At 51.3% G+C, this 18145-nt stretch overlaps 1 protein-coding gene across 2 annotated transcripts in view; it reads right to left on the bottom strand.

Moving 5' to 3' along the window:
• The window catches only part of MIB2 (mindbomb E3 ubiquitin protein ligase 2), a 52105-nt gene that overhangs the window by 31918 nt on the left and 2042 nt on the right, over nt 1-18145 (bottom strand). Inside the window, exons 1-2 of one of the 2 annotated variants that reach the window (XM_027855489.1) lie at nt 16021-16040; nt 15345-15448 (exon numbers count right to left, since the gene is read on the bottom strand). In XM_027855489.1, coding sequence (XP_027711290.1) covers nt 15345-15448; nt 16021-16025 — 109 coding nt within the window. In that variant the 5' untranslated portion in view covers nt 16026-16040. Of the gene's footprint in view, nt 1-15344; nt 15449-16020; nt 16041-18145 lie in introns of those variants that run through there. The other variant, XM_027855488.1, reaches the window with a different exon arrangement.

Raw genomic sequence — 18145 nt, 5'->3', positions numbered from 1 at the left:
CACAGGCCCTAAAAGCAATAGGAAATAGTTTTAGTCTATATTCTAATTTGGTTCAGATTTTGCCTGACTTCTCTCAGGTCACAGGAATATAATAGCTGAAAAAATAAAAAAAAGTATGAAATGTTTGATTTACTATATGTTAACATTATTACGATTATACTATGTGCCAGTCACTGTGCTAAGACTTTACAACTGTGATCTTTGATGCTCACAATGCTCCTGGGAGGTAGGAGCTAACTTCCCATGATTTATCTCCATTTTACAGTCGGGGAAACTGAGTCAGAGGTTAAGTGACTTGTTAATAAGTATCTGAGGCTGGATTTGAATTCAGGTCTCTCAAACTCCCAGCCCATCACTCTATCCACTGCTCTACCCAGCTGCCTCTAGCATACAAACATTAGCTAGTATTTATTACTGCAAAAGGTCAACCTTTTTAAAAACTCAGTGCCTGACGCCCCCAGCCCCGAGGCCTGCCACTTCCCGGCACTGCCTTCCCTGCCAGGCCTGGGGCCTCAGGCTTGCCCTATGCCCCAGATGGGGACCGCAGTCCCTGAGCAGGCCTTTCCCACACTAGAACGCCGGTGGCTCTCCTCTGCCAGCACATACCCCCAGCTGAGAAGAGGCAAGAGGGCCTTGAGCTGAGTCAGGGCGATGGGTCTCAGTGACCCAACCCCCTCCACACCTCTGGGCACCCCGGCCTAGGCCGGCTAAGCCATTTCTGCAGTTCTCCTCAGATGACTGGGCCGGGACCTCAGTCAGGAACCACCCAGCCCAGCTCTCATCTGAAAGAGAATGCTCAACCCAACACACTGGATGAGCAGCCAGCCAGCCTCTGTGCCAGGGAGGAAAGCCATGGCAGTACCTCCCAAGGCAGCCCATCAACAAGTCTGTCCTCACATGCAGCCTACACCTGGCCACCTTCCCCACTCTGTTCCTGGGTCTGCCCTGTGGGGCGAAGCCAGACGAGGTTAGGCCCTCACGTCCTTCTTCAGCCTAAACAAGCCCAGTTCCTTCTGTTCTTCCAGTGACATGGATTCTCCTGCCCTGATCGTGGAGAGCTCAGCCGATCTCCCTGGCCCAAGTCACCCGGCCACGGTAGTTTGATTTTCCTGATAAGCTTATGGTGCGTGTAACCCTGCCCTCCTACTGGCACTACCACTGTGATGGCTCAACTGAGTGCCCTCTGGCCCCACCTGCCATCCCTGGGACTTCCCAGAGCAAAACCCCTTGGCGACCTGGCTACCACCCCCCCCCACCCTGAGGGCCTATCTCCCCCATTACACTGCAAGCACCCAGAGATCAGGGACTGTCTTTTAGATTTGTAGCCCCAGCACTAAGCACAGTGCCGGGCACAACATAAGCTTAAGTACTTTTTTGTTCATTTGTTCACCCATCATCCTGGCGGCCCTCTTTGGTGGTCTTCCAAATTATCTCCTCCGGGGGACAGCTAAGTGGCGCAGTGGATAGAGCTTCGGCCCTGGAGTCAGGAAGACCTGAGTTCAAATTTGGCCTCAGACACTTGACACTTACTAGCTCTGTGACCCTGGGCAAGTCACTTAACCCCCACTGCCTAGCAAAAAAACCAAAAAACAAAACAAAACAAAAAAAAAAAGCATCATCCCCTCCTTCCTCCTGGAAGCTCTGCCTCTCAATGCAGCTCAGGAAGTGATTAGCTTTTTGGGCCACCAAAGTCACATTGCTAACGTGTATTGAGCTTGCAGGCCACCATCACCCCCAGATCTTTTTCAGGACCTGGGGCTCTCTAGTCTCAGATCAGCCACTGAGTGGTGGTGGGATGCTGGGCTTCCGCCTCCTCTCCCAGACTCTGGTAACTCTAGTGTTCTATGATCCAGGGCTGTGCCCTGTCCTTGCCCAGGCCACAAAGGAGAGGGGTGCTCTTAGGTTGGCCACCCAGGAAAGATAGGTGCCCTTCCTCAGGTAAGACTACTGGGCAAACTTCACAACTTGAACTCAGGGCCCTGAGAAGGAAGGGGCCCAAAGCTAAGAATAATCACAGAGCTAATCCACAGCACACACATTACATGATGTAGACAGTGGCAGAAAAGATTGTGGCACGTGAGCTCACAGGAAAAAAAGGCAGGTGAGGCACGTGGCCAAGGCATGAGGGTGGAACGCAGAAAAGAGAGTCCACAAAGAGAGGGGGGGACTGAACCGGGGGCACACATGGCCTGGGACAGCCATGCTGAGCTTCCATGCCCAATGTGACTAAGACAGGTATCCCATCATGCCTGCTGTGGACTGAGCACCTCGGAAAATAGGGTGTAAACACCCAACAGCGACCTCCCAAAGTCTTGTCAAGGACCCCCTCCTCAGTGCCCACAAAGCTGTTTCTCTCTCTCTTTTGTTTTTTTGGTGAGGCAACTGGGGTTAAGTGACTTGCCCAGGGTCACACAGCTAGTGAGTATTATGTGTCTGAGGCCAGATTTGAACTCAGATCCTCCCACCTCCGGGGCTGTTGCTCTATCCACTGTACCACCTAGCTGCCCCTAAAGCTGTTTCTCTTTAAGGCCAACATGGGAGTCAAGGCTTTGCCAGAGAATTACGAGAGCCAGAAGGGACCTCAGTGGCTATTTAATTCAACCCACACACCAGTGGGGTCTGCACGACAGAGCCCAAGTCATCAGGCAGAGGCACCCCTTCCACGTCAGGATTCTACGCAGATTCAGCCCAATGCTGTAGCCAAGGATCTTCAACCAGCCCTCCGAGCTTTGTGTCATTTGCGGATCTGAGGAGCACGCTCTCTTCTGTAGTATCTGTAACAATTTCATTCTGTAATGTTTGAGAATATCTGTAAAAGTCACTGAAGCACAGATAGATCCCTGTGGTCCTTCCCTGGAGACTTCCTGCCACGTTCACCTTGAACCATCAACAACAAATAGCATCTGGCCATCTACGAGTCCTGAATCTATCAAAACCACTGTTCCAGCCACGTCCACATCTGCTCCGTAAGAATGGTTTTGGGCACATCCTGAAAATCCTCTCAAAAACCGAGGTCAACTGGATGTATACCCCGCTCCCATTCACTAGTTTAAAACCCTGTCAGAAGCAGTGATGAGGGCCCTGCGGCGTGTCGCACTCTTGATGAAGCCCAGCTGCCTCCCTCTCCACACAACGTCAACCAGCCCTTTACCCATCTGGTCTGGAATCCTCCCCCTTCACCAAATTCAAGGCTACTGGCCTCAAGTTGGCAGACTCTGTTCTCTCCCCTTTTTTGAAGATTGGGACAACACGTGCCCTCTTCCAGGCCTGTGGTTGCTTCCCCGTTCTTTCCAGGACTTTTCCAAGATTGTCTGGTCATCCCATCTGCCAGCTCCAGGCCACCTGGGCCAGGTGAACAGCTCCAGCTGTGAGCTGCCCACAAGCCATTCTGGTGCTGGCCCCTTCAGTGGAAAGGTCATTCTCCTTTGTAGAGGAAAAGGGAACACATCAGGAATGGAACCACTGTCTTCTCGTGGTCATCCTGCCCACCCAAGGGAAGGTCCCAGCCCTTCTCTGACCCTTCCTCCTCCCCAGAGGGCCAAACGCCCCTTGCTTGTCTGCAGCTCACCAATCTTCCTTTGAGAGGCTCTTCTTACAAGGCCAGGCCGGGCTTAGATGTGTCCTCTTGTTACCTGGCCTTGGTTCCAGCTTCTGGGCTTTTTAAAAAAAATCTGCACCCACATCAGTCTAATCAACTGAGCCAACGTTTGTAAAGCTCCCAGGCACGTGGCAGCTGCTTTCTCAATGCTACGTCCCTTCCTCGCCTCTTCTCTCCCATTCAAACAAAGCCCAATCATTCCCCTATTTGTATTTTCTCTTTGTCTTCAGAATGCCATTCTCGTGCGTCTCCCAACAATTCTTCTGCAGAATTTTAGTCCCTGGGATCAAACCCTTTGGAACTGGCTTTCTCCCCCAAGACGAGGGCACAAGACAGGGAGGAAAGTGCCAGGATAAGAGAGGGCAGAGCAGCCAGAAGACAAAACAAGAAACAGTGGCGAGCACAGGCCCCCGACTGAACTCCCCAATGCCATCTGTGGGCCTGACGGACTGGAGTACGCCGATCGGACCAGCTTGGAAGCTTCTGTAAGTCATCCAGGGATGTGGTGATAGAAGAGTTAACACCGTGCAAGTGATGCCAGGCTTCTACCAGCAACACACGACGAGCTTGTGGGTCTGTGTGGCAGGGCAGAGTATAAGACCTGGAGTGCCAGCATCGAGGTTCAAATCTTGGTGCCGTGGCCGTCTGCATGACCTTGGACAACATCAGCCCAGCTGTGCTGGAACATGGTTATCATGGTGTTTGGTTCTAGATTCAGGTCTTAGTCATCCTTCTAATTTGAAATTTTAATTTTTTAATTTGAAAAATTTAAATTTAATTTTCCAACTTTATATTGTCTAATTTTACAAAGGAGAAAAATGAGACCCAAACATCACAGAATCGTAGATCTGTAGCTGGCACACCAGGGGCCATCTAATCCAACACCTTCGGGCTTTTTTAATTTTTAAATTAATTTTTAAATTTTTAAAAATTATTTATATTTTGCACTTAAATGCGCATTTCATACACAAAGTAGAAAAAAGGGGACTATATAAGAAATTGCATATCTCAGTTATTTCCAGCTTGCTTTAAAAAAAAAAGTACAGAATGAATTCGACATGTCACTTTCAAAGCTGTCCTGCTTGTCTGTGTTTCCTTCTGAACTCCCCTCTGTTCTTCTCTGTGCATTTTCTTATATTTCAAGTCATTTTTCACTTGATTCTCTAAGTATATCATCATGTCACCTGCAAAGAGTGATAGCTTTGTTTCTTCTTTGCCTATTCTAATACCTTCAATTTCTTTTTCTTCTCTTATTGCTAAAGCTAACGTTTCCAGTACGATATTGAACAACAGTGGTGATCATGGACATCCTTGATTCACCCCCGATCTTACTGGAAATGCTTCTAGCTTGTCCCAATTCCATATGATGCTTGCTGAAGGTTTTAGGTAGATGCTATTTATTATTTTAAGGAAGACTCCATTTGTTCCTATGCTCTCTAATGCTTTTAACAGGAATAGGTGTTATATTTTGTCAAAAGATTTTTCTGCATCTATTGAGATGATCATGTGGTTTCTGTTAGTTTTGGTGTTGATATGATAGATTATGCTGATAGTTTTCCTTATATTGAACCAGCCCTGCATTCCTGGTATAAATCCTACCTGGTCATAGTGTATTATGTGCATTTTCTTTTAAATGCTTCGATGACCTTCTTTCCTTCCCTGCCCCCAATACTATAGCTAGTTCTCTCTTTCTCACCCTTGTTTTGAATACAAAAAAAAAAAGAAAAACAAAATCTTTGTAACAAGCTTAGTCGAACAAAATGATGCCACACATTGGCCACGTCCAAAAATGTATGTTTCCTCCTGCATCTTTCAGCCCCCACCTCTGTCAGGTGTTTGCTTCAACATCAGTCCTCTGGAGTTGTCCAATCTCCTTTTCTAAAAGGGGAAACTGAGGTCTGGCAAAGTGAAGCGATTTCCCCAAGGGCATTCAGATCATACATGTTGAGGTGGGATGATGTCTAAAGCCCAAGAGAAACTGATCCAAGGTCCCACAGGCAGTGAGCAGCAGAAGCAGGCTCTGAGCTGGGGCTCCAGACTGGACCTCCAGACCCCACCCTCTGCCCACTGCCGGGGCTGGGCCCTAACTCCCCCACACGTGGATGGCTGGCAAGTGCCTCCGAGCTGGTGTCCCAGGGGACAATCTCCCTCCTCTAACCTCTCCTGCAGCCAGATGTAATCAGAGCCTCCTACAAAGTTCTCATCCTCCCCTACTCAAAAAGTGGCCTGCTGCCTGTGGCATGAAACTCAGCCTTCTCTGCCTGGCACCGAAGGGGACGCCACCGCACTGCTCCCTGATCTGGCAGAGGCTATCTACTCTCTTCTCCATACCAGGCTCTTTCCACCCTCTGGGCTTTTACTCATGCTGTTCCCCCTACCCGCCAGGCCCTCTCCCCTGGACCTCGCCAGATCTTCCGCAACCTCTGCATGCTGGCTCAGGGTTATTCGACCTCACCCAGAATTCTCTGCTGCCCACTCAATCTCTCCTTTGACTGTCTATTACATCAAAAGGTTTAGCAATTTATTTTCTGTAGGCGTTCCCTCCTTAGACACAGCTAGACTGTAAAGTCTTTGCAAGCAGGGCCATGTGTTCTCCCATTAGTATCTCCCCCATCACACCTTGGCACAGGGCTGGGCCCACAGGAAGTGACTGAGAAACACCTCACCCGCAGGAGACTTTGGCAGACATGGACCAGAAAGACCGTTTCTACCAGAGGAGTCCTGGGCGGTGGGGTGGGGCTGACTTTACATGCTGCCCTCCTCACCAATCTCTCCTGGGGGGCGGTGGGCACTGGGTGCAAGCGTCCAGAGGGCACCTCAGGGCTTTGCTAATGCTTCCCACCCATGCATCTGCTGCAGCCCTTCAGGGAGGAGAGGACTCGAGGCATTCCCATACTCAGTTTTCAGATGGGAACACTGAGGTTCAGAGATGAAGTGGTAAGGTCATGGGGCCAGAGTCAGTGAGCATCCGAGGAGAGATTCCAGCGCAGGCTTTCCCCTGCTCCCAGGCCAAGGCTCTGCCCATCTTCCCCAGCTGCTTCTCCTGAAAGCTACAGAGCCATTCGCTTACGGGAACACGAGATGCTCTAGAGAACTCAGTACCACAGGCAATCGACTGAGCAAACATTCTCTTCCCTTACTGCGTCGACCCAGGAGTCAATCTCTGGCAACATGCTGTGGGGCACTTGACTAAGCCCCTGGGCTCACTGCTGCCCTGAGCTCCCTCTTCCCAGCTCTCCCCTGACATCTGGGAACTACCCAGGGGTAAGAGAGTCTGGGGCTCAGCCCCTTTGCTACCGCACCAGCCGCCTCCCCGAGTGGCAGAGGAGCCAATCCCACCAGGGCGCTAAAATAGCCTTTCCAGGATTGCGAGGAACCACCCTGTCACCTCCATCTCTGGCTCCCCTCCTTTCCTGCCTCCTGTCCCCAGGTGGCTGAGCAGGCTAATCCCTGCAGACCCCCAGCTGTGCATCCATCCTCATGGCGCCTCCACTCGTCCTGCGCCATCCTGACAAATGGCATGCCATCGATCGGTTTGCTCTGACTCAGCTTTCCCATCAATCTGCAGCAGCGCTGAGCAGCTCTGCAGGACAGATGACTGTGCCTGACTATGCATGACCTTTGCCCTGTCATCTCCTGGGGCCTGGAAGGACAGAGTCTAGCCTTCAAGGGGCAGGCAGGGAGACAGGGAAGCCTTCTCCCTAGTCCTGAAAGCAGTGGGAGCCAGCATTACTACACGCTACAAAGATCTCAAAGACCAGACCCAGGCCGTTTGTGCCATCTGGGGAAGCACAGAGGGGCCAAGGACTAGAAGCAGAACTTAGGGAGCGAGATGAGACACTCATGGAGAAGGGAAAGGGTTCCCTCTGGACAGCAGGGAAGCCACGAGTGGAGAACCCAAGATTTCTGGCTCAGGTCCCTGGCCCTCAGTGGTAGGCCCTGCAGGCAGAGATCCAGAGCTAAGACAAGCAGGCCCTAGCCAGGGTCCCTCGCCACTCAAGGCCTTCCAGAGCCTCGGTAACTCAGGCCTGCCCGCTGTACCAGGGTACCTGTTTGTGGACAAACACTGAGTATTTTGAGCCAGCCAGCCTTTTAAATAAAACCAGACAAGAAGATGACATTGACAGCTAGTTAATCCGAGGAAACCTCGCCTATGGTCCCATCGGCCATCCTGATGTCTCACATGGGAGGCAACCACAACCTTCAAGGAGTGCCCCCCCCAACCCAGCCAAAATAAAAGCTCTGCTTTCTGTTAACAGACGCCTTCCCCCAGTTACTCCCAAATCCAGTCCCAGGTAAAGCTGGTGAAATAAGGGCTTCTGGGCCAGTGGCTCCCTTGTTCAGGTCAGCTAGCCTTCCCCACATGTGAAGGGTAGGGCCCACACTGCCCGGGCTCTGGCCCCTAGTGGGGATCAGGTGTCCGCAGATTTCAACCCAGCTGGGAATCAAGACTGTCTCCATCTTAGGCACAGATAATTACGCTTCGATTACAACCAGGCTGCTGGGCTCTGTTCTCCTAGCACCAGATGGGGGCCAAGTCACAGCCCAGGCCTGAAAAAAGAGTTTGGCCAGGCAGGCCAGAAAGAGAGCCCTGATCCTGAAGCCAGAGCCCTGACCCTGAGGGCCTTGCTGCTGGTGCCGCAGGCCGGCATTTCCATGTAGTGTCCTGGTTTGCTTTCTTACACTCACCAAGATGGCTTCAGTTTCAGGTCTGAAAATAAATTATTTCCTTTCTCCCCTACCTTGCTCCCTGCCAAAAAACAAACAAACAAAAAAAACCAAACCAAAAAACCCACTTAGATGCCAGCCCACTTGGGGGAGAGGGAGCCCCTATGCCATCCTATCTGCCCAGAACAAGCCAAGATAATGAGGTGGGAAATTCGTGAGAGGCAGGCAGGTGGGTGGGCAGGGTCAGCCACAGGTGCCAGAGGACAAAAGCAGCTGGTACGTAAGCAAGGGTCAGGGCAGGAGGGCAGGGTTCTGAGAAGAAAGGCAGAGGAACAAATATGGGGCAGGAGAGGGCAGAGCAGGGGCCAGACTCAGACAGAAAGGGTGTGGCAGACCATTCATCCCCAACAACAGCTGGATACAGGCCCCAGGCCAGAGGGGGGGCCTGGGGTACCAGGAATCTGACCCAGGCATAAAGGGCCCCTGCTGCCAAGCCCAGGGGGATCTAAAGGGGGGCTCTAGTTGGGGGCTGGGGGGAGTCGAGGGTGGTCAGGAGGGCTCAGACTCAGGAGGTGAGCAAGGGCAAGGCTTGGGGGGCTGGTGGATCTTCAGGAAGGCCAGAGAACAGCCCCACCCCCCCAAACCCCAAGGAAGATACAGTGCCCTGCCAGTCCCAGGTTTGAGGTTCCCGACCACCTGGTTGGAATGAGTGTCTAAGCTCCCTGAGGGCAGGGCCCATTCATTTTGCTTCGGGAGTCTCAGTGCCTGGACGTGCCTGGCATATAGCAGGTGCATAATGAATGTCTGCTGAGTGGAGAGTTTCCCAGGGCAGAGCTTTGAAGGGGCCCTTCCCCACTCATGTGTTCTCACTCAGGCTCCGTGGCTCTGGACAAGCAGCTGTTTACAAGGCTACATGATCCTAGCTAAAGAATCATACCGGACGTTTCTTTAACTTTAACTTTTGTGAAGCACTTTACAAATATTATCTCATTTGATCCTCACAACCACCCTGGCAGGAAAAGGCTATTATTAACCCCATTTTACAGATTAGGAAACTGCGACAAACAGGGTTAAGTGACTTGCCCAGGGTCACTCAGCTAGTAAATGTCGAAGGCTGGCTTTGAACTCAGGTCTTCCAGACTCCAGTCCCAGCTCTCTCTCCACTGTGCCACCCCAGTGCAAACACTAGGTCATGATGTGGGCACAGGGAATCATGGAAGCACCAGTTAGGGCCAGGCCTAGCAGGCCGTGATCTCTTGCGGACTCTGAGCGTCAAGCACTCACGGCTTCCCCTCGCGCACACCTTGCACAAAGCCTGGTGGCCCTGACCGCTGCCACCATTGCAGGAGGTGGCCCAAGGCCAGCTAGGTTCCTAAGGGACATCTTAAGGCATCTCGAAGGAAGCCCTGGCCATACAGAAGTGTTGGACCCCACCCTGCGGGTCCTGCTCAGCTACAGGCGTGAGCGCAGCCTCGTGGGAGGGGGCCACTTTTTTGCAAGGGCCCTTCAATAGGCACATGGCCTCCTCCAAAGGGACAGAAAAACACCATCTATCACACTAGGACTCTCCATCACGCGTAGCTTCTCTCTTTAAAGATCATATGAAAGTTATCACAGTAGTTCTACACGTTTGGCACCTGGATCACCTCCGAAATTATCTTGAGCTCTCTTCTGTGTAGGGGGGGCAGGGTTCCCCATTACTAGCCACTCACCCCACCTCCCTCAGATAAAAACCCTCTTTTGGCAAAAAGAGTGTAGGCAATCTCAGACACATAATACTTACTAGCTGTGTGACCCTGGGCAAGTCACTTAACCCCGCTGCCTAGCCAAAAAGAAAAAAGAAAAAGAAAAAGACTGTAGGTAAACAAAGCAGACCCAGACATTGGCCATGGCTCAAAACACAAGCCTTTCTGCATCTCACATACTCCCTTTGATCTATTTACGGCCCCTGGACTGGGCAGGCCCCAGACACAGCAGCCAGGGACATTCTAGCAGAGGCATGACACACTCTCAGAGCTCGAAGGGACCCCACAGCTCACCCAGTCATTTGATCTCCCCATTTTATGATGAGGAAATTGAGGCTAAGAGAGAAGAAATCGCTTGCTTGAGGTGTGTGCTAGTAGCAGACCCCAGATCTCCCAGCTCCTGGCTCAGCACCCCCTTCCCTCCTACCACACTGCCAGAGGATCAGGGGAGAGGGCCTCCTAAGTGCCACTGGGGAGGGGAGGCATAGCAGATAGTCTAATAGGAAAGAAGGGCACATCCATGACTAATCCAAATTATAAGCCAATCTGGAAGAACAGGGCATGATATCCACAAGCCCAGTCCAAAAGCCAGAAGCCTCATGGGAAAGAGGAGGCTCAATGCCAGCTCTGAAGGAGTAAGAAGGAGATAAGCAGAGAGGAGGGAGGGAGGCCATTCCAGGCACAAGAGATAACGTAAGCAAACACACTCAGGAGGAAGCCCACAAGGGAGTGGGTGGGGCAGGGCAAAGGGAGGCCAGAGATAAGGAGATAAGGTTGGAGAGGTAAACTGGGGACAGCCCTGAATGTCAGGCTGACAAATCTGGATTTAATCTAAGAAGCAACCGGGAATCCATAAATCCTTTAATAAGAAAGTGATCAGATCAGAGAAGTCCTTTAAGGGGGATTGATCTAGAAGCTTGGGCAAAAAGAACAGGAAAGGATGAGACAGGAGGCAATGAGAGCAGATAAGCGGCTGCCCCTGGTAACGCAGGGTTTGGGCAGTGGCTGTGGGGATGTAGAGACGGATCTAAGACATCAGGAAGGAAGGGTGGGCAGAATCTGGTCGCTGAGGGGATGGAGGCGATACAGACAGGCTGAATCTGTGGCAATGGCCTACGTGCAGCTGGAGAGGAGAGGCTGGGAGGGAAGTCAGAGCTGGTGACTTAGAGTCAGAAACTATCTTTAGAGAGGAGAGAGTTTAAGCTGCAAACGAGAGCCAAAGGAAAGGAGATGCCCAGCTCTCCACGGCGGCAGGCAGATGAAGTCAGAGCCTTTCTCCCCTCCCCTCCTGGGCCTGCTCCTCAGCACAAAACAGGGAGTGTGTCTGCTGGGAGCTGGGCAGGTGAGTCAGTGGGTCAGGAGCCAGGCCTCAGGACAGGAATCCAAAAGGTCAGGGAGAGCCAGGACAGGTGAGAGGAAGTCAGCCCAGCCAGACAGAGGTCAGGGCAAGCAGTGGGACGGGAGTCGGATGAGAACCGCGAGTATGAAAGCAATGAAGGGCAAAGCAGACGGGCCAAGGCCTGGCACATGGTAGGCGCTTAATAAATGCTCACTGACTGACAGGCCATCAGGAGCGGGGAAGAGTCCCATGGAGACTGAAAGAATAGAGCAGGTGAGGCAAGAGAATGGAAGAGCAACAACCCATGGGTCATGGGGCAGCTAGGTGGCGCAGTGGATACAGCACCGGTCCTGAAGGCAGGAGGACCTGAGTTCAAATCCAGCCTCAGACACATAACACTAGCTATGTGACCCTGGGCAAGTCCCTTAACCCCACTGCCTAGCCAAAAACAAAACAAAACAAAACAAAAACAAACAAACAAAAAAATAAATAAATAGGAACCAGTGGGTCCATGAAGCCCAAGCAGCATCTGCTTACGTATTTCCCTCTTGGAGATGGGACCAATTTTCATGCCTGGGCAACCTGGAGTTCACAGCAAAGGGCAAAGGGTGGCTGATCCAGGGCAGATCCCAGCATCTCTGGGGAAGAAGAGAGTTGACAGCCCACTTTTTCCTCAATGGCTGGCATTTCTACTGGGCAACTTTTAACATTTTGGAATTCATCATTTACTGGTTCAATGTGCTTCTCCTACTCAGGTGCTGAGACCCTAGGAAGGTCTATTTCCTATAGCTATGCTGCGATCCAAGCAGGGCCCAGCTATTTCACTAAGAAAGCCTCATAAATAAGGACTCTCACAAGGAAACCCAAGACAATGTCTGTATCCCTCAAGAAGCCTCTGCTCACTCTCTGGCTTGGTTTTGACTCCAATCCATCCAGGAAACATCACCACGGAGACAGCCTCAGCTTTGGTACCCAGGCCTCCTCATCGCCTTAATCCCATTCACCCTGCAGGTCTCCTCTATCCTTGCTGTCAAACTCCAGGCTGCTCAAGGACAGGGGCTGTGTTGTTTTTCATCTGTGGCTCCCCAGGGCCCAGCCTAGTGCCCGGCATGGAGCCCCAGAGTGGGTGAGCCACGAGGCCAGGGACCTCCTCTTCTTCCTTGGCTTAGGGAGGCGGATCACCTCAAGCCACAGAGAAGAGGAAAGAGGAGAGGCAGAGTGATGGAATGAACAGAAAGCCGGCCTCCGAATCTGGAAGACCCAGCGTCAATGACACAAATTGGCTGTGTGGCCTTGGCAAGCCCCTTAACCTCTTAGTGCCCAGAGCCACTGTCTATGACCAGAAGGTGCAGGGAGGGCACTCTCTGAGCTCCCTACATGGAGTCATAGATCCAGGAAAACAAACAAACAGGGAGGGCAATGGGGAGGCTAGGGTCCTAAGGCAAGTCTCCTCATTAATACTGGCTGTGTCCTCAGCTCTGCATTCACTGGATCCCCATGGAGGATACAGAAAAGTAGGAGATGGGTCAACAGGCTTAAAGTCCCGTTGGGAAACTAAGGCTACTACACATGAAACATGATGAACAATAGACAACATTGATGTTACCTAATTAAGTGCCCAGCTGTGTGGCACAGATAGTAAATGCCCGCAGGGCTCTCCGATGCCAGGATGGCATATGGATGCACTCACCAAGGCCAACCCCATTGATCTCATCCCTTTCCACCTCCTTCAGCAGACTGCCCTCACTATCATCCCTTTTTCTAATCTTCAGTCTCTCCCTATCTTTGCTTCTTTTCCAGGATCCAGATTCTCTCCAGCCTTAAAAAAAGAAGATCCAAATAAACCCCTCTGAACTACCATTCCCTCAGGATATCATCCTAAGTCTTTTCTTCCTTTCCTAGTCAAACTCCTAGAGCAAGCCATCTACACTCATGGCTCCCTTCACTCATTCCTCAACTTCCTGCAATCCAGCTTCCCACCCAGCCACTCAACTATAACTTTTCTAAGTTCTGACAATCTATAAACTAGCAAATGCAGTGGTTTTTTGTCAGTCCACATCCTCCTTGACCTTGCTGTAGCACATAACATTGCTGACAACCTCCTGCATACTCCCACTTCTCTTCTCTGGGTTTTCTTGAATCATACATACCCTATATCCTTCTCTCTGTGCGTGTATACCCCAAAATTCTGTCCTAGGCCCTCTTCTCTCTAGGGGCCCTTTCTCAATGATCTCCTCAGGTCCCATCCTTCTGAAGAGGTGCCCACATGTACAGAAGCAGACCTACTCTCAGTCTCTCTCTCAGATCCACTCAATGAATGGCCTGTGGACACCTCAAATTAAACTTATGTCCAAAAAGAACTCCTTATCTCTCCCACCCCCAAATCCTACTCCTCTTTCCAACTTCCCTCTCTTTTTTTAGGTTACCTCCCCCATCCTTCCAGCCACCCAGATGTGAAACCTTGGGTCCTCACTCTTACCTCCCCCACTTCCCATACTCAGGCCAAATTCTCATGTACTCCACAGCCTCTGTCTGGTACCTTTCTGTCCACTCACTCGGCAAGCATGGATTGAGGCCTTCATCCCTTCTCACCTGGATCGACACAGAGCCCCTAACTGGCCTCCCCACCTCAAGGCTTTCCCCTCACCAATTCATTTTCTACATACAACCAACTGCAAAGAGCACAGATGTGAATACAACCCTCTCTTACCCAAAAAGCTCTAGTAATTCTTAGATCAAACACAAACGCCTCAGTTTGGCATTTAAAACCCAGGCTGGCTCTGGGTTACCTTTCCAGGCTTATTACACACACTTCTCCTTTCACACACTCTATGTTCCAATCAAATTGGCTGACTTGCTACCTTTTTTTTTTTTTTTTTTTGGCCCAGCTGTCTTCTCCCATGCCTTCATGACCTCTTAGAATCCTTGCTTCCCTTCAAAGCTGAGCTCAAAGGGGCAGCTAGGTGGTGCAGTGGATAGAGCTCTGGTCTTGGAGTCAGGAGGACTTGAGTTTAAATCTGGTCTCAGACACTTGATACTTACTAGCTGTGTGACCCTGGGCACGTCACTTAACCCTCAATTGCCTAAGCAAAAAAAAAAAAAAAAGAAAAAAAAAAAAAGCTGAGCTCAAGGGCTACATCCAGCCCCTTCCTGATTCCACCTCCCCGACCCCAGCTACTAGTAGTACCCCACAAGAAAGTAACATTTACTTGGACTGAACTGGGTATGGTTCCCCACTGCCCCCACTCCTCTCCTCCAGCAGAATAGAAGCACCTCAAGGGCCTAATGTATCCCCAGTGCCTAACCCAGTTCCTAGAACACAATACAGTAGATGCTTAATAAATGCTTGATTATTGACTGACGGAGCATTTTACAGCCTGCAAAGCAGTTTCTTCCCAATAATCCTGAGGGAGTGGATTTAAGTATTAGAAGTCCTATTTTAACAAGGATGAAATTGGGGCCTGGGGAATTTAAGTGACTTGGTCACACAGCTAGTGTCTGAAATGGAATTCCAAGCCAGACCTCCTGACTCTAAGTCCAGGGCTCTATCCACTTCTCCAAACACCCTCTCTCTGCCAAAGCAGTTTCAGAATCACTTGGCAGATATGAATACGCAAGTAATTATGCCCATCCATTTAAAACCCCATTTTCAAAGCCACAAAGGAAACTAACTGCCAACATAGCACTTCCTAATTATCTTTCCTGTAAATAGAGAGCCTGGGTCTTCAAATTGTGCAATACGGATTGTTTCCACACGCATGTCACTATTACAATCACCAAGTCACAAATAAATCACCGAGCTTTTTTTTTTTTAATCACCACAGATGCTTCAAGTTACCATCACGCCCAGCAGCTAATGGTTCACAGAAATAGCCATCTGGAATGCTCCACTCGGGGCCATTCTGGTTTCAAAGTCAAGACTTCAGGGGTGGGGGGTGGGGGGGAAAAAAGGAACAGTAGCTTGGACTCAGGCACACAGGGAAGCAGGACTTACCTTCACCTCCCTGAAAATTCTCCTCGGGATTCTGCCCCCAGAGCTTCCTTCTACTTGCCGGCTCACCAGGCAGGCCCGCAAACAGGCCTTCCTCTGGGCATCGGCTGCCAACGCAAACAAAGACAGCAGGATCAGTTCAACGGAGGAACAGGAAAGTCAGGGACCGAGGCACATGCCCAACAGCAATGGAGCACCTACTCTCCCTCCCTCTTTCTGACTGTTCTCAGGTCCAAGTACTTGACACTGGCTGCTCTAACTCCATTGGGAATTCCTGGGAGGCAAGATCTGGGTCCCACAACTCTCTATAATCACTGCCCTCCACCCCCAAGGGACACCAGGTATTTATAATACACAATTTTAGAGTTGAACGTGTGCATGTGGACATGTGCAAGGGCCACTAGGTGGCGCTATAGTGCACAGCCTGCCGGGCCTAGAGTCAGGAAGATTCATCTCCCTGAGTTCAAATCTGACCTCAGACACTTAATAGCTGTGTGACCCTGGACAAGTCATTTAACCCTGTGTGGCTCAGTTTTCTCAACTGTAAAATGAGCCGCAGGAGAAAATGACAAGCCACCTCAGTATCTCTGCCAAGAGAACCCCAAATGGGGTTGCGAAGAGTGGACATGACAGAAATGACTGATCGATAACACAAAAATTTAAAGCAAAATGTCCCCACTCCATGCTAAAACAGTCAACAGAGGCCAAAATTCCGGTGCTGGACAAGGGAGCACCGGACACCCAGAAAGTGGCCTCCCCAAAGCGGCAAACATATAGTAGGAGAAGCTGTCAAGTTTGGCCTGGAAGGGCCAGATGATGTAATGGCCTATTTAAAATGATTACGCTCCTGTGGAAGGTTTTCTGAGACAAAGTCATACTACAGGAAGCCTCGCCCTCCAGATGCAGAGGGCAAGAACAATTCTCATGAACCCCTATCAGCGAGAGCTGGGACGTCAAGAATGAACACGGAGCCTCAAGGAGCCAATTCTGGCCAAGAAGACAAGCTCCCACAAGGTCACAGCAGGGAGATCATCAAGCAGGGGAAGGCACTTCCTTCGGCCTTGGGTCCTTTAAGGCTCAGCGCAGGGGCTTTCCCCTCCAGGGGCTTTCTCCTTCCTCCGCCTCCACCAAGCTTGTCCCCGATTCTCCCAGGCTCTCGCTCCTCCGACCATCTTCTATTGCCTTATCTGGATAGAGGAGGCCTGCCCCTGACCCACACTGGCTGTGAGACCCTGGGCAAGTGTCTGAGCACACGAGATGCATGCAATGCCAGCTGCATGGGACAGAGGGAGCCTCCTCACCAGGAACTTCCCTACTCCAGTGAAATGACAGATCAGGCCCACTCCCCTCTCTGGCTGGCAGGATATACCCACTGTGTCGTCCCACCTAGGAGAACGGAGGCTACTAGATGGGGGGGTGCAGAAGCCTACGTGGTTCTGCCCCCCACTTCTGGGCCAATCCCTCTTTCCCTGAGAATTGAGGGGGAGGAAGGTGGGCAGCAGACGGCCTCTCTCCGAGCCTCCATAGAAGGAGGCCACCCAGGGCAGTAAGCTCATCCTTTCCCTAGACTCCTCTGGATTTCATCATGCCCCTCCCACCGCTTCTTTCCTTGCATTGTCTTTCCCCATTAGACTGTAAGCTCCTAGAGGGCAGGGAATGTCTTTTGCCTTTCTTTGCATCCACAGTGCTTAGTGCTGAGGCCTGCACATAGTAAGAGCTTAATGCTTTTTGGCTGGCCAACGGACTCCGATGTGCTCATTTTTATTGAGCTCCTGTTTAACTGTTACAAAAAAGGGGTTACAAAAAAAGGTCACAAAAAAAGAAGATATTTCCAGAAATAACTTCAATGTTAGAACAAAAGCATCACTAACACATCTGAAATGGGGGGGGGGGGCACAAAAGTTTCTTGAGGGTCAAATTGCTTCTCCTGTGTCTGGATCCCCAGTTAGTGCTGAACTGCCTGGAACCTAAGACTGTTTGCTTCTGTGGCTGGGGCCAGGGGGCATCCCACCATCACTCTCTCCGCCAGCCCCTGGCCTCAGCCAGAACAGCCGACGTGGGGGTGGGAAGAGGATTCTAAAGTCTGTAAAGAGCCAGGGGTGGGAAAGGTTCCAGGTGTGCATGTTGGTAAGCAGAGTGGTGTCGTGTCCACCCCCCCACCCCCGCCAAACAGCCGTGGCCCCCAAGAGCTCTGGCTCAGCTCCTGCCTCTTCCCACGAGGGTGGGGGGCTACCTCTGTGAAGTCCTATCTCTCAGGGTGCTCCAGGTATCCCAGTGGGTCCTCCCCCTTCTGCCCTGGGGCATGGCGTTCTTGGGTAGAGCATGCCCACACAAAGCAATCGTGGCCCATCAAGACAAAAGCAGACACCAAGAACTGGGAGCCCACAGGCCCTCTGAGAAGGGGCAACTCCCTGGGAACCGCTTTATCAAGCCCAAACCCAGATGGAGACGGGCAAGAGGCAAAGGGGACAGATACTGCTTCCCTAGTCGGGCAACAAGCCCCTACTAAGTGCCAGGCCTGTGCTAAGGAGCTCCCTTTCTAATGATACGTCCATACAAAATACAGAGCAGGGGAAGGGAGGGAAGGCAGCACTGGTAGCTGGGGGTGGGGGTGGGGTGCTGGAAAGGCCTCCTGCAGAAGGTGGGGGTTGGGCTGAGTAATAGAGGGAGCCAGGCATTCTATGAGGCCGAGGTGGGGAAGGAGGGCATTCCAGGCACTGCGACCGGGCAGGGCAAAGCCAATGCAGTGGGGGGTACGAGGAACACCCGATGTGGCTGGATCAGAGAATGCAGGCGCAAGGGCA

Source organism: Vombatus ursinus, unplaced genomic scaffold, assembly GCF_900497805.2.
Source record: "Vombatus ursinus unplaced genomic scaffold, bare-nosed wombat genome assembly UNPS02010822.1, whole genome shotgun sequence".
Lineage (NCBI taxonomy): Eukaryota > Metazoa > Chordata > Mammalia > Diprotodontia > Vombatidae > Vombatus > Vombatus ursinus.
The sequence above is the reverse complement of the archived record's forward strand: the minus strand, read 5'-3'. Positions and strand labels throughout refer to the sequence as shown.